The sequence below is a fragment of the Sceloporus undulatus genome, chromosome 2 (genome assembly GCF_019175285.1).
Source record: "Sceloporus undulatus isolate JIND9_A2432 ecotype Alabama chromosome 2, SceUnd_v1.1, whole genome shotgun sequence".
Taxonomy (NCBI): domain Eukaryota; kingdom Metazoa; phylum Chordata; class Lepidosauria; order Squamata; family Phrynosomatidae; genus Sceloporus; species Sceloporus undulatus.
In genome coordinates, this window is record NC_056523.1 from 84,007,592 (window position 1) to 84,030,770 (window position 23,179).

Consider the following 23,179-nt stretch of genomic DNA (forward strand, 5'->3'; position numbering starts at 1 on the left):
TGCCTGAGGAAAGCACTCCTAATACTTTAGTTGGTATTCAAAAAATAAAAAGAGAACACACAGATCCATATTTTAAAGCAAGCAATTGAAGCAGACAAGCAAAATGGTTGTGGGGTGAGAGGATTAAATCCAAACATACTTGAAATCCAAGTATTGTTAGATGAATTGTTTAATTATTTGGGCCAAAGAGATCCAGAAAGCCATCCAAAATTTTGTGAAATCTTATTGTTTTCTCTTTATGCATGGTTGATCCACTTTGTATCAGCCAGTAAATCCTGAGTCTGTTATTCAATCTGTGGTGTAGTCGTGGATTTTCAACATTATGTTGTGTAGTGCTTAGTTTTTAAGGCATGGTTTTTTTTGTTTTTTGTCCTGTTAGGGAGCCCTAGTATTGCAGTGATTAAATGCCTGTAGCGCAGCCACAAGGCTGTGAGTTAAATCCCAGGCAGAGCTCCATGTGTGGGTTTTGTGTGTGTGAACAGAATAGGTTGTGCACAAATGTGAAGACTCTTATATCTCCAAAATTCTACATCTCAGGATTTCTCATCACTTAGGAAAACCCGTTTTTTCTCTGAGATTTGAATATTTACTGATATTTTTTCCCCATCCATCCATACATTGAGCCCAAACCTTCCCCTTATTATTATTAACCTTTATTTATGAAGTGCTGTAAATTTACACAGCGCTGTACATGCAATCTTTTTAGTTAGACGGTTCCCTGCCCTCAGGCTTACAATCTAAAAAGACATGACACAGAAGGAGAAGGGAGTGGTGGCGGGAAAGGATAAGAGGTCCAGCAGTTCCTCTCTACCTCCGAGGCCTGGACCAAGGCAGATGGGCTGGAGGGAGAGCTTGGCTTCAAAATCTTCATCCAAGGAAAATACATACTCTCAAGTAGGATAATACATATACAATACATAGCAATACAGGAAATGGTTCAATAAACAGGCAACAAAAGAACATCAGATAGTAAGCGACAATTATGCAATGCCTGGGAAGGCTTCTCTGAACAGGATGGTTTTCAACCCCTACAAATAATGTATATCCAGCCTTTAAAACCCGTGAAATGAGCAACAATCATGTCCTGATTTAAAAGAGGGCATTAACTTAGTAAATAGCATTATAAAGCCTTTCAAACGAAGCCTGGCAGCTCAGTCCCATTGACAAGTTTCATGGACTGATTCCCACATTACTCTATGTAGGTTTTGCAACATTATGGTTTTAAACTATTTCCAATGTGTCCCCCCCCCCCCCCCCAGACTTTATAACCAACATATAATTGAGCATGACGTTACAGGAGCCATGAAATGTAAAACTAGGAGTCAGAGCCTATCACTTAAAGATGGAAGTATGGCAATTATAAGTAACATCATCTTCATTAAGCACTTTTGCAGAAGATGAATGATTTCTCAATTCCTTATCTTTGTCACAGTGCAACATTAATAGAGCATTAGGAGATAATGATATCTAGACTAAATAAATTCCTCATGATTTGATAGGCCAGCATTTCCCTAAAAGTATAGTAATGCTTTAGGACATTAATAGTCTTCATGTCTAGTGGACAGCTCTTACTTGGAATTTTTTTTTTAATTTTATTTTTTAAAAATCACTCTGAAGTTTTCTGAGGTGACTTAAATTCAAGGTCCACATGTACTTTTCTTTTTACCCATCTCAACATAATGTGAAAGCAGAGGTCACCAAGGATGCTGTAGTGCATGTTACTATAAAGTGGCACAAAATATTGTCATCATGATGAAATTTGACCCCAGTGAACCATATAAGGAAAATAATTTTCATTCTGAAGAAAATGGTTCAGGCAACAAAGCACCAGACATTCATATAGAAGATTATAATTCATTTTAAAACCAAGTTTCGTGCTTTGATGCTTTTCTCAGTGGCATTATACACATCAAAAGCTGAACAAATAAAGTTAGACCATTGCTGTAATAGATGCCCTAAAATAGATGTGGGGGTTTTATGAATTTAACATCCAAACCTCCCAACAATATCTCTGTCCAAGTAATAACTCAACTGTATCATTGTTGTATCTCACAACGTGACACTGAATTGACTTTTATACCTTACCATGTATATCACTGTATGTGTGGGAATATCCCCTAACTGAAAGAAGCTGAGATATCTGGCTATCTGAGTACATGTAACAAAAATCTCAATGGCACACTGGCAAGAATTCAGTCACATAATAAAATGGATGCAAGTTACGGAGGATGAGATTTACTTCCTAGTTTTGATAGGAATCTGGCTGACAAATTGTTGACTCTCTCTGTCCTCCCCCTTTGACTAAGATAAAACAAAACAGACTATACATCTAATTAGTTCTCCACAAACTATTCTTTTGTTTTACTTGGTTTTGAAGACAACAGAAGAATTTTAGGGGCTTGAAAGTGCATCTGTAGAGGCTTAAATCTTTGCTGGAAATGTATTTATAGGGCAAAGCAGATGTTCATTAAGGAGCAACCTCTGGCCCCTCCGGCTGCAATTGAGCTGGGCCTATGGCAGCTACATGACCTGCTCCCAAAGCAGGCTGCCTGCTGCAGTACCAAGCCATGCTGCCCAGGAGCCAGATTAAAATGGCTCCTTTTTGCGGTGGCTACAGGCTCAATTTGGCAGCCTCTGAGCAGCTTCCAACTTCATGCCATCTAATGCAGACGATGCAGGCTGAAACCCCCTGGCAGGATTGGCCCTGATCCTGCCTGTGCAGACATGGATTTGGAGGATCTGGTTTGACTCCAGAGTAAAAAGCATTTACCCCAGGGTAAAATAGCCTGTTGAGTTTTGAAGAAACTTGGTGGCAAAACTGGGCTGTTCAAACAGCCCCTCCCCATGCTCCTTAGCTTTCCAGTGGTTGATTAATCTGAGAAGCCCCCTAATCACCCTGTCTGATGTGGGAACAGGGTGCCTGGCCATGTAGTTCAGCTACATACCTCATTGCAGTGTCAGATGGGGCGACTGGGGAGATTCTCAGATGGATCAACCACTAGAAAGATAAAGAGCAGTGCCCCAGTCCTGGGCTGGTGTGGGGACAGGTGTACGGCGCAGTGGTGTCCCTTGTGCACCATGCTGTTTGGATGCGGTGCATGAGGCACATCATCATCGCATGCGCTGTCTGAATGGGCACACACCAAGATGGTGCCCAGACAGGACAGTAGGGCTTGGAAGCAAGTGAACGCTTCACTCTCCCGAGTCCTAAAATTGGTTGTAGGCTGGCGCAAGGCGCCAGTCTCTACTGGGCCTAAGTTTCAGTGTTTTCCAACAATAATAACTTATTTTGCCTATCCTTACTGGTGATGGGCCTGTAAATGAATATTGATAGGAGTCCCAAGAGTAAGAGTGATTAAGAGAGGTAGGCAAATTATCACTTCCAATTCTATCAGCCACAAAAAAGTTATCAATTAAAGAATACTGGGGATCAATGCATAATCAATAGTACTGTTTCCTTTTCTTGAGATATATGTATATTCTCCACACTGCTCAGAAAGTGGGTTCCTATTGAGAATTCTTAAATCAAGCCAACTAATCATCTGTACAAGACATACACCAGCAAAATTAATCCAAGACCCTTAGAATGCATGTCATTGTTAAATCCTGAATTTCAGTTAAACACCAGGACAGAGAGAAGGATCTCTTTATTAGGCCCAGTTCCAACATTGAAATCCCCCATCATAACTGAGTAAACGGAAGTGAGTTGTAACTCCAGATTTACTGTATAGTTTTCTAATTTCACCCATTCTTGTTTAATTTGTTCTTTTCTGGAAGTGTGGGGAATATAAACATTAACAGTTAAGAAACGCAGGCCCGAAACAGACGAGCCAAAAGGATTGCATTGGGACTGTGCTGGCCCTGATTGCGCTAAGACTGTGACAATCACACGAGCCTGCTTCTGAAGCAAGCTGCCACCTCAGTCCCAAACCCAGCTGCCAGCAGGAGTGGCTTTTCACTGCTCCTTTTTGTGCCAGCTTTTCCAAGTTGGGGCAGGCTTGATGTGGCTTCTGCCACTTTTAGGGCATGTGTCATATAAACACCATAACCCCAACCCAGCCCAAAGCCAGCACTTTCTACTCATCTGATTTAGGCCCTAATGATCCAGAGTTGATCAAACAAGGAATGGCAATCAGGCCACAGAAAGGTAGGCACTTGATAGTAACTTGAGAGGTGGAGCTCAGCATAGCTAGCCCTGCCTTTGGCCTTCCTCTTCCACTTGAAGTAACAACTGGTAAATCATTAATAAAATAGCCATTGATATCTAATCTGGTAATACACCATATCTCTTGGAGAAAAATCACATAAAATTCTCCAATCCAATCTGTAACATTATAGATCGTAAAATTACAGATTACACTGGGTGTATGTCTGGCTCACCCTACGTTATCATTGTTTGCTGATAAGCTTGGATCCAGACCTGCTGATTTTGCCTCTTTTTTCCTGAAGACTTAGTAGAATTGCTCTCAAATATGCTAGCCTCTCTATTATTTCAGTTTGTATTTGTGGAGGAAGGTTTTAAAAGATCTTCAGAAAAGTCTCTTTTTCAGAGATTATGGCTTAGGCCCTGTCCAGATGGGCCATTTTGTATGTACTCCATACGTACTAGGGTTGCTTGGGGGCGTCTCTTTTAGATGCCCACAACCCTAGTATGTACAGAGTACATACAAAATGGTGGCACCCTGTTCACACGGGCGCTGCCATTTTGACGTAACAGCCGCATCGCGTCCAAACGGCGCAGCGCAGCTGTTACGTCTTGGCGCCACTGAAGGGCACTTGTGGTGCCTTTTCAGCAGTGCCAGAAGGAGCTCCATTTTGGAGCTCCTTCTGCTGCACGTATCGCTGGCGCGGCCTTTAAACAGCCACGGCAGTGATCCAGCGAGAAAGGGGCCGAGGGGCCCCTAAATGCATTGCTGAGGGGCCCCTTTCTCTCTCTCCCCGCTGCTGTTGGGGTGTCCTTGGGGCATGAAGCCCCAAGGACACCCCTTTCCAGGCAGCAGGGACGCGACCTTTTGTCGCTTCCCTGAGGCCAGGAAAAGCGGTGGATTGGGGCCTCCGGGACTGCTGCTGTAGCAGCTCAGGCCCCGATTCATCAGGGAAAGGGGCGGGTGCTATACACCGCCTTAATTAAAAAGAACCTAAATGCATTGCATTAGAATATTCTCATTCATCTTGTGAAATATGGGCTAAGAAGGCTTTAAAGTATTCCAGATCAATATGACTATCCATCTCATTATCAATTTGATTGTTAGTAGAAGCTGGCCTAGGAAGACTTTTGATTAATAGCACTGGAGGAGCATTTTTTTAAAAAAGAATCAACACCTCCATGTCTAGAAAGGTGGTTCTTAAGAAATACACTCTTCTTCTTCTTCTTCTTCTTCTTCTTCTTCTTCTTCTTCTGCTGCTGCTGCTGCTGCTGCTGCTGCTGCTGCTGCTGCTGCTGCTGCTCTGGGCTGATCTGTAAAAGAAACAAAAGCTCAAGCATGTGTATAGTTAAAAATAGGTAGCCCATTTGCACAGCACTAGTGAGAGTAAGAACCTCATGAGCCACAGGGCCTAAACTATGCAAAAGGTGATGCCTACACACTAAGTCAGTTAGCAATCCTTCATGTTTTGTGCTTAACACAAAAAGTTGAGATTGCCATGGTCACCTTAGTCAATGATCTCTGTCTGGGCACTGACAGGGGAAGTGTGACCCTGCTGGTACTCTTGAACCTCTCAGCAGCCTTCAATACCATTGACCATGGTATCCTTCTGGAATACCTGGGAGAGTTGGGAATTGGGGGCACTGTTCTGCAGTGGTTCCATTCATATCTCTCAGGTAGATTCCAGATGGTGATGCTGGGAGACTGTTGCTCTTCTAAAAGAGAGCTAAAATCTGTTGTCCCCCAGGGTGCCATCCTGTCTCCTATGCTGTTTAACATTTCCATGAAGCCACTGGGTGAGATCATCCAGAGACATTGGGCAGGGTGTTATCAGTATGCTGATGACACCCAAATATATTTCTCTATGTCTCAGACTGATGCAGTGACTAAGGATGGCATCTCTCCTCCAAATATCTGGCTTGAGGCGGTAATGGACTGGATGAGGGAAAACAAACTCAAATTGAATCCAGGTAAGACAGAGGTACTTGCTATAGGGACTCCCAATCCGGGAACGGAGATATGCCAGCCAGTTTGGGATGGGGCCACACTTCCTCTGAAGGACTCTGTCTGCAGCTTAGGAGTGCTCCTTGATTTGTTGCTTCAACTGACAGCACAGGTGGATGCGATGGTCATGAGTACCTGTTATCAGCTTCGGCTGATACACCAGCTGCGCCCCTTCCTGGATCCAGGAGAACATGAAACAGTAGTACATGCGCTGGTAACCTCTCGGCTTGACTTCTGCAACACGCTCTAAATGCAGCTACCCTTGTGCCAAGTTAGGAAACTTCAATTGGTACAAAATATGGCAGCCAGGTTAGTTGCAGGCACATACAGAACTGCCCACATTACACCTGTTTTAAAATCTCTCCACTGGCTGCCTGTTAGTTTCAGGGCAAGGTACAAGGTGTTGGTTATAACCTTTAAAGCCCTACATGGCTTGGGTCCAGACTACTTGCAGGAGCATCTTCTTCCACATAATCCACCCCGCACACTTCGGTCCTCTGGAAAGAACCTGCTACAACCTAAGAAGACCACACTCTCTACGGTGACTCGAGGACCTTCTCATCTGCCACTCCTAGGCTCTGGAATGACCTGCTGGACGAGATTCGTCATATTACCACCCTAGAAGCCTTTTAAAAGGCTATTAAGAGGGATCTCTTTTGGCAGGTCTTTCCAGGTTAGCCTTGCTAGACTAGTCTCCCCCTACTGATGTCATCGACCCCATCCTGTCCTCTCCCCCCCCAAATGAAGACACTTTTTTGCCCAAATCTACCCACAGTTTTAGTGAATTCGCACTGGAATGTTTTACTCTTTCTTGTTGTTTAATCTCGTATTAAAGTTTTGATTAATTTTTGTATGCTTGGGTGGGTGGGATATGGGATTGTTTTTTTTTAACCTTAATTTTTAACTGAACAATGTTCAATAATTATTTATTTATTTATTTATTTATTTCTATCCCGCCACTTCCTTTATTCTTATACTGTTGTAATCCGCTTTGATTCCTCTGTGGAAAAATATTATGATGATGATATTATTATTATTAACCAATATCAGTTTCCAGCCCTTACTGTTAAGATTGTCTTGATCAGTTGAAGATTGGGAATCACCAGGAGGAACTTACATATCAATATGGCTAGGACCTTTCTTAAAGACATATTTCTAGGGGTCCCAGGAACTATCATTTGAAGGAATAGATGAAGGCTAACAGCGTTACCAATTGACAGATTCTGTTGCTCGGAATGCACTCCTTACCCACATTGTGATTTTCCTGGTTTCTTTTGGTTCTCTTCCTTCAATTTAAACAGTTTCTGAAAATTCATCGTCTCATGTTTCTGTGCTAGTCTCTGCCCTTCCCTTTATCTTTTCATGTTTTTTTCTTTTCTTTAAATCATTAGTCTTCTTTTGATGGAACTTCTGTTTCTTGCTAGGATTCTTTCTTGTACTAGAAGGATGAGGTGGGTCAGCCTTTTGAGCAGATGTCCTGATTTTATGCATAGACTTCATCTTTACTAATAATTCCACAAGTTCAGTTAGTAAACATTCAGAAAGGAAAGTTTTAACTGAATCTAGGTCCTTAATTATGCTGTTAACATATCCTTTTAATTATGTTAATAACTTCTCCTCCTTTATACCATTCTGAAATGCTGTACAGAACCTTTATTTCTTAGTACATTGAGTTATTCAGAATTACTTGATTTACCCTAGATCAACAAATCCCTCTGTATGGGCTTCAGACAGAAATTGTCTGTGGTCCAAAAATCAGTCTAAGACAGGTTCTGAGGAAGGTGCAGTCTGTGCTGCATTTGTAGCTATTAGTGGGATAAAATATGCAGCACTTTTTGTTTGTTTGTTTTCCTTTGAGTACACAAAGCATTGATAGAAGTAGGGAGAATGCCCAGATTGCTATAACCCTGTCAAGTAAAAATCATTGTGATCAATACAAAAAGAAAATAAATTATTAAAAACTATCATTAGCACACTGTTAAACAACAGAAAAGAGAGAAAGATAAATATAAAATGACACTTAAAATATGTTCCTGTCAATTAACCTCTTATAAAAGCAAAAGTTTTAAAATTGAAATATTTTAACACCAACAAAATTAATTAATCATTTGCATTGTGGAACCCCATATACCGGTAAATAAGGAGGCGAATGAGGATAGATTCTAAGTGCTAAACAAAACAAAAAAGGACAAAAAAATAAAAAAAAGAGAGAGAGAAAAGAAACAAAGGGGAAGAAATTAAGTATATTTAGTTATGAGAAACAAAGCAAAAAATAAAATCTCTCTTAGGGTCTGGAAAACATTTTACTACTGCTGATATAGGTTCTGGCATTTTACTGCCTTTTTTGCTGTTTACTTTTTCCTCCTCATCCTTCTTTCCCTCTTGACAATCCAGGGAAACTTTTCCCTCTTGTTTTTTCTCTTCTTGTTTACAGAAGGAATGTTTCACAGTTAGTTTTTGGTGCACTCTGTGGCATCCTATTGCATTTGCTTGCCCAGCTTCTCTGCAAAACTATAATCTACTCAGGCTGTAGTTATAAATGTGAGATAATTCAATTTCAATTCTCAGTTTAATTTTTTTCCCCTTAAATTCAGAAGTTCTGAAAGTAGAAATTACATCAGGAACAGTGTAAGAGATAATCCAATAAATCTTTTACACTTGTTGTTTGCTGCCTTGAGCCCCTATATTTGGAGAAAGATGGGATAGAAGAAAATGAAATCATCATCATCATCCCCGTATTCAATCAATTAGTATAGCTTTCTCTGGCGGAAGACTCCCCAATTCTCAACAGCCAAACAAGACGGAGGCATGGTAGCTTCCTTATAGTTTTCCATATGGTGGTCAGTCTAATCTTTTTCTAATAAGAAATAAATTATATCCTTTAAAAGGGGGGGGGAGGGACAAGTAAGTAACCACAAACTCGGGAGCTTGAAAAATACATTGTTATTTGCTCTAAGGCCAGAACCAGAAGCTCTCCATTCATCATTTTCCATACTAAGTGGGAGACATCCCCTCATTCCTGAGGCATTTCCATCCTGCCTCAGCACCAATATGAACAGATCTCAGGAGAAACTGCTATGGCTTCAAACCATAGACCATCTCCTACTTCATATAGGGGCTTTACAGTCAGTACCTCATCAGAGATTTTTGGTTCCCAAGCCAAAACAAAACAGTGTTCTTCTTCATTCCACCCCCAAGATTAGAGAGTAATACTGAACCTTTGCAAGGACAATCAAGTCATATTGAAGCACATATTCTGCATGGAAATCCTTTGGTCTATTTTGTAAGGGATGCAAGATGAGGATTATTTGGTGTCGCTTGATCTCTCGGAGGTATTCTTGCATAACCCAGAACACTCAGCTTACTTTCTTTATATTCAGGAGACTACTAGGGCAGTGGGTGTCTTCTACCTTGTCTCAGTGTTTGAGGTTCTGCATTGAATTGGCTTATGTCCACAGTTCCGTGCCTTTTGTTTATGGGATTAAGGCATGTTCCACTTGTAGTGCCATCACTTCTGCAGCCTTGAGTATGATGGCATCTTTGGTGGAGATTTACAGTGCAGCCACTTGGGCTTTCCTGTCGTCTTTCAGCAGGCATTATAAAATTGACAGATTTGCTTCTTTTGGCAGGCATGTTCTGCAGTAGGTTGTGTCTTTGTAGTGGGAATAGTGAGTGTTTAAGCCCCATCAGAAGAATTGCCTCCTCACACTGCAAGAAAATTTAACATTGGTACTTACCACAAAGTTTCCTTTTTTGCAGTTGTGGAAAAGGAATCCTTCCCACCCTGTTGGTGGTGTTTTGATGTTTGGGAGCCACTGGTTGTAATTTATGTCAGTCTAGACTTTGTCATTCCATCAGTGGAAAGTAGGCAGTAGCTCTCCCACTAAGGGTGGAAAAAGATGGTTGATGCTTTAAGAAGCCTTGTCTGGGAATTGCGTGAAAGGACCCATCACAAGGATTCCCTCCCCACAACTGCAGAAAAAGGAATCTTAATGGAAAATACCAATGTTCCACTTTATCGTTGAGACAGATTGTAACTCTTTCAGAAGTGAAGGAACAAGAAAGTACAGTACTGTAATCTTGCAAACATCTTCCAATTTAGGCCACAGTAAACCCATTGAATCAATAGGGACCAATAAATCCACATTTTTAAGGTTCCATTAATTCAGTGAGTGAACCCCAGGTGAGATTAACAATTTGATTTAATCTTAAAAATATAACAGTGCATAAAACTACACTTAACTCAACCCCTCTCCAAAGAGGGCATGCTACATACCAAAACAAACAAAACCACTGGAAAAAAATCTAGTATGATATTATTATTATTATTATTATTATTATTATTAACTTTTATTTATGAAGCACTGTAAATTTACACAGCGCTGTACATACAATCTTTTTAGTTAGACGATTCCCTGCCCTCGGGCTTACAATCTAAAAAGACATGACACAGAAGGAGAAGGGAGTGGTGGAGGGAAAGGGTAAGAGGTCCAGCAGTTCCTCGCTACCTCCAAGGCCTGGACCAAGGCAGATGGACTGGAGGGAGGGCTTGGCTTCATAATGGATGGTTAATCTTCTTCCAGGGAAAATACATACAGTGGTACCTCGGGATACGAAATACCCAGGTTACGAAATTTTCGGGATACGAAAAAATCCCATAGGAAAACATTGTTTCGGGTTACGAATGTTTTTTCGGGTTACGAAAAAACTTTTGGTGCTTTTTTCGGCTTTTTCGCACGGAATCGCGGCTTTTCCCCATTAGCGCCTATGGCAATTCGGCTTACGAAGGCTTTTCAGGTTACGAAAGCGGCCGCGTTACGAATTAATTTCGTAACCCGAGGCACCACTGTACTCTCAAGTAGGATAATACATATACAGTACATAGCAATACAGGAAATGGTTTGATAAACAGGCACCAAAAGAACATCAAATAGTAAGCGACAATTATGCGATGCCTGGGAAGGCTTCTCTGAACAGGATGGTTTTCAACTCCGTTTTGAAGCTGGTTAAAGAAGTGATGGCTCTTGCTTGTGGGGGAAGAAGTTTCCAGGAGTGAGGGGCAGCAAGTGAAAAGGGGCGAATCCGGGATGGGGCAGAGGAAATCCTGGGCTGAGACAGCAGACCTTGACTACCAGAACGGAGGGCCCGAGTGGGAAGGTGAGGAGAAAGAAGTCTAGGGCAAATCTTTGGACATCATATCCATTATGTTCTTCCTTATGGACATGAATTTCTGACCCCTCATGCTGGCATTAGAGAACACTGAAGTGTTTGCTTAGGAATAATCCCAGTAAATATAAACTCCATAGAAGGTCTTCTTCTATAGAGTCTTTATTGCAGAGGAATCTGGGCCCTGCAGATAAAGATATAAAACCAGCTTCTACAATTCAGCTGCTGCATCACCTTTTTGTCTCTAGTACAGATTCGTAAAAGCCATCACCAATTTTAAAAAAATCAGAAAAAACCAACTTGCAGACATACCTCTTAAATGGTCTCTAGCCAAGGTTACACTATACACCCATTCCATTATACTCTATCATGGATTTGCAGGGGATTTTGCAGCTCTTCAGTAATCTGGAATATCTAGTTGGTTAGATGACTGTGGCACAAAAGAAATGAATATAGACACCAAGGAATGACTACTATGACTACTCTCTTAAAAGCTAATTTAAAAACTATTACTTGACTACATACTGAATGATTTGGCTTAAATATTAATACCAACAACACAGTTCTATGGTTGGTTACTGCAAAGTCAGTTGCATTGAGTTCACCAATGATAACTCCCTTGTAAATAGATATAGAATTGCAGAATTTTTTGAAATTCTTTGAAAAGGGACATGGACGTGGATTTGCCTCCTAAGCGGATAATGTAAAACCAGAACCTAAAATCACATCTTTAACAGTTTTTTCATGAAAGATGCTGAATGACTTTTAAGAATAGCATATACCTTCTTGATATTACTAATGCACTTCAGAGTGTTTTAACTTTATCTAAAATTTAATTTTAAATAGTAGTGTATCTTATTATACCCATCTGCAGTGTCTGCTTAAGGACAGGTTTTTCATGGTAGAGAAATATTTTCTGTATATCTCTGCCTTTTTCCCTCCATGACTGCTTTCAGTAGGACAATATCACCTTCATTTTCCAAAGCATAGATCTTTTTATATTAGCTATCCTTCTTATAATACCATTTACAAATTTAATCAGTGCATTTTAATATTCCATATACTTTAAGTGCAATATACAATAAATAGCCAGGCTTCATCTTAAACATGCTTTAGCCCTTAAATTGTTAAAGCTGCAGTGCCCTTTCAATCTACTTACATAATGTCATAAAATATACATTTCAAGGTAAATGAAGTCAGCTACTTCAATTTAGTCTCTCAAACTGGTAGTAAATGAGAGGTTAACACTATGGTGCCAAACCCATTATTGAGTAAATTTAGCACCTTGGACAGCTCTGTAAAATCTTTATTGCTTTCCTGACCTGCTCGTCATGTTCTGTCTATGTGTTCAGTGGCTCTCAGCTCTGATTGAAAGGCAATATATTAGATCCCGAACACAAACACGCTTGGGGGCTGGTTCACTGGGAGCATAATGACATGGAGGTGAGAACAATTTTCTGGTCACCGCAATTCAAGCACCTTGCAAGTTCTGTTGCAGTAACTTATAGAAGACTTTTAGGTGCTGCTTTGTATTTGAAGTAATGACAGAATTATTTATGGTAGCTCAGTAGGAATGCAAAGCACTTTACATTATACTTATTACTGTGCATTGTATTAAGTTGAATATATATATTATGATCAACTTTAGAGTAGCTTAGAATTATCTAACAAAGGGGTTTTTATCATGTAAGCTGTTGTTTAAGAAAGCATGAAACCTATAGGCAAGTTACTTATCACAAAAGAAAGACATCTGAAACACTGAGTAGCTGTAAACTGTAATGGTATTTAGTCAATGTACTCTAATAATAAACTGCATGAAAAACTGTTTCCCCCCTTTTTTTTGTTTTCACTGTGGTCCCTTATTAAGAAACTGTTTATTTAAGAACTGAAATTTGAAATGTCTGTGTAGTGATGTTAAGGCAGCAATCCACAAAATACAGTATTTTCCTCTAAGGAGTTCTATTCAATGGAATTAAAGTGATTCAGAGTAAATAGGCTGAGAGCTGAAGCAACAGAATTATTTAGTTTCAACTGATACTAAGGGAGTGGGAAATCAACTGCTATGTTAATTTTTCAACCAAAATTGATAATAATTTCCGGCAAGTATACATTGCAATAATGTTACTGCAACCATTTCAATCCTGACGGTCCTAACTTTGATTTTACCGAGGAGACTTTTAGTATTTCAAAGTCATTTTGCCTGGACAAGATGTTTTAGTTTACTGTGAACTGGAGAAGTCAAATCTGACAAGCTGCTCTTCTCTCCTACTCTAGAATTTTAATCTTTTACAAGGCAGACAAGGCTTACTGACATTCTAAGTGGTTCGGCTAAAGCAGCATGGCCTGATTCCATATGGGTATCGTGTGCATTCAGTTCATACCCTTTTCAATTATTTAGTGCTGTGGTCAAGATGCAGAGAAAGGACAAAGGCAGCAGCTAGTGATCTCTTCAGAAATAGTATTCAGAATTGTATTGATTCAGAATCCATCAATTATATAATGCACATGGCTGTATGTGTGAAAAGAATTATTGAAATGTACATTCTGTAAGGGTGAGGTTATGCATTGGTTTTAAGGAACACAAAATGTTTACTGCAGATTCAACATACACACACTCACAGAGACTTCTCATTTTTAAAATGTAGGACATCTTGTATGTCATAAGTAGCTACTGCAATATGACAACTATTTTATCATATAGTGTAGAGAATTTTAAATTGAAAAAATGCTAATATGCATCTAAAAGCTTGTCATCTGAAGAGTTGTTCTAGGATTTTGAAGAGGTTATGGTGACAGCAAAATGAATGCAATTATATCTCTATTTTCTGATCAGAGACTATAGTATATGAAAATTGAACATTACTGCTTCTTTTGGTTAGAAAATCTAGCTAGTGTATAAAACATTCCTAGTTAAACTTTTCAACTTTACTGAAATTCAATTTTTAAAAATGTTTCATTTAGTTTTGTAAGGCGCCTGCAGAAATATATTTGGATTATGTTTTGTTGTGCTTTTATTTTGTTGGATATAAAGAAATAAAACAATGTTTTAAGTTGCCTGATTAATTTTTTTCCCTTATAATAATTGAAAATCCATTCTTTATTGGGGACATCTTTTGGGCTATAATTTAAAAATATATTTTATTATTTCAGTTCTGGTTCTCCAGTATTTTTACATGTCATACATCCAAGAAAGCACACGATGTTAGGCAAATAGTATAGATGGGATAATCGTTGGATAATTATTTCATTGTTTTTCTCCAAATCCTATGTGCATTCTTATTCTATCTGCTGTTTACAGGACTTATTTCCTGATAATATGCATTTCGTTGATGAGTAAAGCCTTTTTAAATACCATTCATTTTAGGTGTTTGAAATTTTAAAACATTCACATGATTTTGTGTGTATTTTAGTTTTCTGAAAAATAGTACAATGTTCCCAAAAGTGTGGCATTCTCAGGGGCATTTGGCCTTGCATGAAGTTGTGAAAATTTCAGATTGGATTTTGTCATCAAGAATATTGAACTCAGTGAAAATATTCCTTATCCTTATCAGATTTGACTTTGTGTATTTGCATTGGGGTGTACATTTGCATTCAGAAAAGTGTATCCAGTGCAAATGATTTGAGTAACACAACAGAAACAAACAGGTGTGCACATGAAGAAATGAGAAATCAGAGAATCAGTGTTCTGCCTAAACTAAGAGAATATGGTTCATTTATTCTAAATAGCCTCCCATGCAAAGATTCTTACACACATCCCTCTCCAATATTGGTGTTTGTTTTCAAAATCTTGCTAGTTTTTTTCCTTATATTCATTGTGAATACCTTGTTTTGATACCTACCTATGATAAAGAAAAATGAGCCAAAAAAGTTGGACATTACATTGTTATCAGATCAACTGTGTTTTAGAGATAGCCTAACAATATAGCTGATCTGATAAGGTCACTGTTTCTGTACTATAAATTTAAGAACCAAATAAACAGATGGAGCAGATTTGTAACATGCTCTGAATGACACTGACTGTGGTAATCTAACAAATAACTATAGATCATCTTCTATAATAAACCTACAAAAAGGCTTATTATGCAGACAGTAGACAACTGACAAGTTTTATTGTGAAGCACAAACAACTTTCACCTTTTAACTTTAAGCTCTGTGTGTGAACACTATGAATTTGTGATTTAATAACAATACTGTTTTTAAAACTGTTGCATAGCAAAGTCAATATTAAGGAACAAGGTTATAAATGCATCATACTGTTTTTATATACTGCTTGATGAACTCCTAAAAAGCTCATCTCTTTTTTCATTCTCTCTCCTAAAAGGAAGTAATACTCAAAAGGGCGGCTGACCTGGTGGAAGCACTCTATGGTATGCCACATAACAACCAGGTAAATGCATTCTTCATAATATAGTTCTAAAGGCTGAGTATCCTGACATCTTTCATACAGGAGTAGCCCATACAGGTATACTGGTACAATATAAGATTTGAAAGATAGGCAGATGAGGAAACCATAGTGGGTTGCATCCAGAAAAGGTATCCAGCTCAATATTACTAATAGTGCTTCTTCTCTTTTTTTAAAAAAATAAACATTAAGAAACATATTTTTTCCAAACTATAAATCTATGTCAGTTTGCCATTTTTACTTTATAACAATTATGCTGCCAAAAATAATGCAGTGCATGACTGTTTATAACTTGTTTGAGGTTTTAAGATGGAACCTTACAATATTTATTGTGCATGGAAACTTTACCATGGTGTAATTTTAGAATCAAAAGCCAATGTGATTCTCACTGGGTGAGATCCCAGTTCACAGAAATCTGTTGAAATACTTCTTTGAGATAAAAACAGATGTTTAAATGTTTTATTTATCATTCAATGACTACTCATTAGACGTTTCAGTGCACAAAGCATATGGAATAAACTCATTAGGACCTTAAATGTGCAGTTCTTATTAAATCAACAAATAATCTTTCACTACAGAGAAGTAGACCTGCCCATTTAGATACCCTCAAATAAGGGGTGAGTATTAAAATCCAAAAGCTAGAAAACTGGTCCTACCTAATATAGGAAGCCTGAAAAATGAGAATACTGTCTTTCCTCCTTTATAGTAAGGCCTTTAACTAGAGTTGATTTGTACCCACACCAGAATTCATCACCTTGCAGCAATTTAATTTAATAAAATAAGAGCCAAAAAAGGAAGACCAAGGTCCTCAGTGTCCAAATAACTTCAGCAAGTAGGAGTCATTTTGCAATTAAGTTTTGTATTCAATTTGACAAGTATTTAAAACTTGTGATTCCTTTTCTGCAAGGGTTCTTTTCTGCCATAGATGAAACTATGTCTGCATATCACATTACCAAGACGCTTCATACATTTGTAATGATAATGTATATGTTTGATAATTATATATGTATCAGAGTAGTATTTCACTCATATCTTTTACTATAAGTAAATTCTGAAATTAGTCTTAATGTGCTATTTGTAATCTAAATAAGGAGTATTAGCTTTCTTGTATACAGTTGCTTAGCTTATGAAACTGCACTTAGTTTACTTCCTGTAACATTTGTTTTTACACACTAGAAAGTGGGACTAGACTTGGAAGCATACTGTTTTCCATTACCTGTAAACACTGTATTCTTTTTTAATTTGTTCTGTGGTTGCATAATGTTTAACTGAGCACATCTGCATTCTTGCATCAGTCATGTTTGGTAACTCATGGTTCCCATTTTCAAGTGAAATAAGAGAAATAATGACAAGACCATGGCTAAGACAGATCATCATGAAAACACATGAATTGATAATTCAGTCGACCCTTCTCATACATGGATTTTTTATCCACGGATTCAAGCATCTATGGTTTGAAAATGTTAAAAAAAAAGTATAAATTTAAAATATCAAACCTTGATTTTCCATTTTTTTTTATAAGGGACAGCATCTTGTTCTGTCATTATATTTAATGGGACTTGAACATCCATGGGTTTTGTTATCCATGGGGGATCTTGGAACCAAACCCCAGTATATAACAAGGGTCCACTGTAGCGTATCTATTGTCTTGTGCTATTATGATGATCTTTCTTAGCCATAGACTTGTCATCATTTCTCATCTTTCTCTTGAAAATGAGAACCCTGATTTACCAAACATAACTGATGCAAAAATGCAGATGTGTTCAGTACAGCATTATGCCACAATAGCACAAATAATAATAACAAAGAATACAATTTTTGCAGGTATTAGGAAACAGTATGCTTCAAAGTCCAGTCCCAGCTTATAGTGTGTAAAAATCAGTGCTACAGGAAGTAAAACATGTGAATAAGTGCAGTTTCCATATGTGGAGCAACTGTAGACAAGGAAGCTGATACCCCTTATTTAGATCAGGGCATCATCACTCAAATTACACAGTTTGTTATGAGTTTGATATGACTTATATTATTGTACATTCATTAACTGGTCTGTGAGTTGTCTCTTAAGTACTATGTTACATATCTTGACTTCCCCCCGCCCAGGAAATAATACTGAAAAGAGCAGCTGACATTGCAGAAGCACTCTATAGCGTCCCTCGCAATCACAACCAACTCCCAGCGCTCACCAACACATCCGTCCATGCAGGAATGATGGGTGTGAACTCCTTTAGTGGTCAGTTAGCAGTAAATGTCTCAGAAGCTTCACAGGCCACCAATCAGGGTAAGATGTAGATTTTTTGCTCTTCTAGCCAATTTTTTTTTTTGGGGGGGTGGCAATTAAAATACATAATATCTAAACAACTGTGGATTAAGAGATAATTCATGATCAGTAAAATATATAATTGCTTGCTCATTTTCAATAGAATAATACAAAAAACCATTCATGGCAACTTGTGTTCTGCTTACACAGTCAGGTGTTCAAAGAAATTGTTACGGTGTTGTCTTGGGGTTATGTTGACATGGAGAATACAAGATAAAATACATATGTAAATGAGACCTGATCTTTGAACCCAAAAGTGTATGGCTTCTGTTTAAACAATTTGGAATCACACTTAAGCTTCTATTCCAAAATGTCTCGATTGTAAGCATATTGGAACAAAACAAGAGAAATAATTATTTGATTATTTTGTTCTTGAAGGAAGCAACAAGTAATTAGAATATGTTCTTCCTGCTTTGAAAACTATGCAGTTTTTAAGGACTATTTAGAGTTCAAAATGTATTTTGTATAAAATTTGCACATAATATTTTTGTGCAGAAAGGAGCATTTTCTACACAGAAAATAGTATTTCTGGACATAATTTTTTTTTCTGTGTAGAAAATGTATTATGTATAGATAGTGCTTTAGATGTGAACTTATTTTGTGCAAAATTTGCATTTGGTATTTTTCTACAGAAGATTTTCTGTGAAAAAAGAGCATTGTCTGTACAAAAAACTTTTTATACAGAACAAATATATGTGAAAATAATATTTTGTACAGAAAATGCTGTTTTCTGTTTTTAAAAATGCTGTTTTCTGCACAAACATACCACATGCAGATTTTGCATAGAACAAGTTCTGAACTGCAAATGTCCAGGATTCTTGTCATCAAAGTTTCCTGAAATATGTCTTTTGACTGTTTTTCAAATATTTTCACATATTCTTTCCATCCCTAAACAAAAGCCACAAGGAGAAAGCAATGTAGCCAGGGCTACATATGACCTAGCATTCTGATTAAGAATGTCTAGTTCAAAGTACAAGAGCTCCGGTAAGCCAAAGAACAAGTAGAAATAAGTAGCCAAATACTTGTACATTGAATATTATAAAAAGAATGACCTTTACTCTTTCATCCTTTGCCACAGAATTTAATTTTGATTGATTTGATAGCAGAGTTTGTAATGTTTTGAAATAACCAACTGTTGTACCTTTGTAATTTTTATAAAAGGTTTTACTCGCAACTCAAGCAGTGTGTCACCTCATGGTTACGTGCCAAGCACTACCCCTCAGCAGACAAACTACAACTCAGTCACGACAAGCATGAATGGTTATGGAAATGCTGGAATGTCCAATTTAGGTGGATCTCCAACCTTCTTGAATGGATCTGCTGCCAATTCTCCCTATGCCAGTATGTATCATGTTGTGCAATTCATGCCAAGTAGTTATATTGCTGGTCCTAGTGTTTGCAATATCTTTTAGTGTCCTAAATGTTTTGCCATGTAGAAAACCTCCTTGAATTCATTGTTGCTTACTTTAGAGAAAAAGAAACATAGCATTATACCTTAAGACTCCCAAAGCTCTTCAGGTTTAACTTATTATTTGTTTTGTTATTTTTATTATTGTTTAGAATCATCTTTACTGGTGACATATTTCTACAGAAAATTGTAATTTATCTGAATATTTTGGGGCATTGATCAGGATGGTCTTTTTGTTATAGATACAGATATATTATGGTAGCTTTATTTTTATTATAATGTGAAAAGCTCAGTCCATGAGAGTTTATATGGGGTTCCCAAGGATATCTTGTTCAGAAATCAATCAGGTCAACACCTGATGCATTTCAGAATGCTACATCATTAGAAGCCCCCAGTGATGGAATGGTGATCTTCTTTTAGACCCGGAGAAAACTGTAGCAATGTATAGGCCTATTACATCAATGTACAGACTGAGACTCATAGGGCTGAAGCAGACCGGTGGCTTGGAGGGTCCTCTGGCCACTCCAGTCACAATTGGCCCACGATTGGTCAGAGACTGTGGCAACTGCATGGCCAGCTCTGAAAGCGGGCCGCTGCCATGGTCCCAAACAGGCCAACTGCAAGAAGTGGATTTTCCTCACTCCTTTTACCAATGGCCTCGGGCAACTTTAGGCTTTTAGCCACATCAGGGGCATGTGTCATCAGCACACCACACCTCTGAAGTGGATGGAAGCCACACTGTTTGGCCTGTCTGTTTCGGGCCATAGTTTCCAAAGCATTCTAGTAGGAGATAGATAAGGAAACCTATTACTGATTATACAAAAATAAAAAGATTACATAATAGAATAGAACTGACATACACACACACATATACACATACACACATATATGAGATTCTGTCATTAATGCTCCTTAAATTTCAGAAAACTGATAGGATAGTATGACATCACGTCATCAATATCCTATTGTGTCACAAGGTTGACCTGCATGATGTTGTATCACAACTCAGGAGTCTTGGCTAGGAATAACATATTAATTCTGACAAAAGTATAATAATAATTGGTTACAATGAAATGCACAATGCAATTTAAGTAATTAATGAACTATTTTTAAATTTAAAAACCGTATCTATGGTGATTTCTTTGTTTACTCCCTATTCTATTCATTAAATATATTTCAACAATGCACTGTTTCGTAATCCTAGACTTAGTCTGCTTCTGAATAAATTTATATCAAATCATGCCTTTATATTATTTTTCATATTGTTATTGCTACTGTCATCATCAACAACAACCATGTTGGGAGACTTTTCCTGTTAGATTCTGCTGTCCCGTTAATGGCAAATACATTCAATCAGGAAATGTTTCAATCATGACCTGAGAATTAGAAAGGTGGCATTCTTAATTAAATCAATAAACTAATTGCTGTAGAGTAGCAATTCAATTTAGGTGCTTTGATTCCTCTGCCTTAACAAGTGCTTGCGGATATGGAGTGACTTTAGACCAAGATTGTATCTGTCTGACTGTGAAACTTTGAACATTTAATTTCCATTAATTGATTTTCTCAGTGTTCACAAATATGATATCAGATTCTGGTGCAGGGATTCTGAGAGTTTGATATTTATCTACACAGATGGAAATAAAATAATAATGTAAAGCTCAGATGATTTGAATTTTCATCCTCCTGCTGTTTAATTATTCATAAACTACTGTGAACATAAACAGTTTCTAAAAAAGATGAGGAAATGGCCAGTGTTATTGATCTTCTGTTTTTTCATAGTCATGCTAGCCAATAATCTGAGGAAATAAAGGTATTCTAAACCTAAATGTTGAATATATCTACCAATGACATTTTCTTTCACACAATACAGGTAATACAGCTACTTTGAAATGTCAAACTATAGGCCTTATCATTAAAGGTAAAGGTAGTCCTTTGACGTGAATACCTAGTCATGACTGACTGTAGGGGGCAGTGCTCATCTCCAATTCTAAGTTGAAGAGCCAGAGTTGTCCAAGGACTGCTCTGGCGGTCATGTGGCCAGCATGACTGCACCGAACACTGTTACCTTCCCCCTGAGAAGTGGTATCTATTTATCTACTTGCATTTGCGTGCTTTACAACTGCTAGGTTGGCAGAAGCTGGGACTAGTGATGGGAGCTCACCCCATCATGCAGCACTCAGGCCTCGAGCTGCCAACCTTCCGATCTTCCAAACATCAGAATTGGTGTCTTAACCACTAAGCCATCTTTGTCATACAAGCTTTTAAAAAAAGGAGATAATTTCATGGTGTAATTATGGTCAGATAGATTTGTGACCATTGCCCTGATTAATGGAATCATGAGTGCTTTGATACAAGATTGCTATAGTCTAATTATCCTGTCTCAAATGGAATTTTATTATGGATACTGCCTGCCATTTGTAATCTTAATTTTCTTTTTTGGTACAATGCCTTGCTTCTTTCCTCTTGCTGAAAAAAATCAGTTAAGGAGTGAAAAATGGCATATGTGCCCCTTTGATTAAAAGCAATATGAATGTTCCATGAAAGGATCCCATGAAAGGATCCCAGAAGCAAATCAAATATGGCATCCACAGAAAGGATCCCAGAAGCAAATCAGACATGGCATCCACACAAGCATTTATAAATATGTTTGTTTTCTGTCCCATCATTGTGAAACCATCTTCACACTGTTCCTGTATGACATGGCCAAGGCAAGATACTTATTTCCAGACTTTGCATTTACTTACCACCAGAAAGCTCATGATCTTTCAATCATTATTGATAGAATGAACTCATTATTTGTTATAATGACTGAAAAAAAATATTTTAGGCATGTTGCTATGTATGCTTATTCAGATAAATTCCAGTAATTCAGGATTAGGTTCATAGGACTGCAGCAATGTTAGAATAGGTTTATATCTTTGCACATAGGAGTCACCCCTTGGCATTCTGATTTGCTTCTGGGCCTTATTTCCAAAGGAGGATGGACTGAACCACACAGTACATCCTATACATCATATTCCTAAATAAATCATATTGTGTTCAGCAGATAGGATAGGGCTGCAGCTTTAATCATAAAAAGTACTGGGTACTAAAAATAATGTTGCAAACAACAAAATGTTTTTAGATTTATCATTCAAACTATCATTTTTTTAAAAAAAAATGAAAGCATTTTAGGATTAGGTCTGTTTTAGAGTCCTTCTTACTTGCACAACAGCATAATAATCTTACCTAGAAAGAGAAACAGAATGAAAATTACTTTTAGGAAGAATATAGTGACCTACCAAAACCTGAGAGAAGATGATGAAGCAGCCTATCATCCTATTACTAATTACCTATGGATGACTTCCACATTTCATTGCATGGAAAAATTTGTCATGAATTTTACTTCCCAAGGTCTGTCTTGAATTCATTTATAAGAGAAAAACATTTACAAAATTAAAATTTTTAAAAAATTAAAAATATAATTTGTCATAATGATGCCAAAATTGTCCTTCTCGAGTTTTAATGAACAGTCATTAAGGCTCAAGAGAACTATGAGAAGACCAGTAGCGATGAAGGTGAGCCTTTGAAGATCTCTTCCATTCTGATGTTACCTTCACAGGATGGCAACCTGTTCTCTACCACAAAGACAATGTCTAAATCCCCACAGTCAATGAGACCAGAGTTGCAAGTCTTGAGGCAATAGATAATAATAATAATAATAATAATAATAATAATAATAATAATAATAATAATAA

The 23,179-nt window shown here is 37.8% G+C and overlaps 1 protein-coding gene across 4 annotated transcripts in view; it reads left to right on the forward strand.

The window, feature by feature from the left end:
• EBF1 (EBF transcription factor 1) overlaps positions 1-23,179 on the forward strand; it is a 496,283-nt gene that overhangs the window by 456,957 nt on the left and 16,147 nt on the right. For all 4 annotated transcript variants that reach the window (XM_042449790.1, XM_042449793.1, XM_042449791.1 and 1 more), the window contains exons 12-14: positions 15,637-15,702; positions 17,818-17,995; positions 19,196-19,375. In XM_042449790.1, coding sequence (XP_042305724.1) covers positions 15,637-15,702; positions 17,818-17,995; positions 19,196-19,375 — 424 coding nt within the window. The remainder of the gene's footprint in view (positions 1-15,636; positions 15,703-17,817; positions 17,996-19,195; positions 19,376-23,179) is intronic.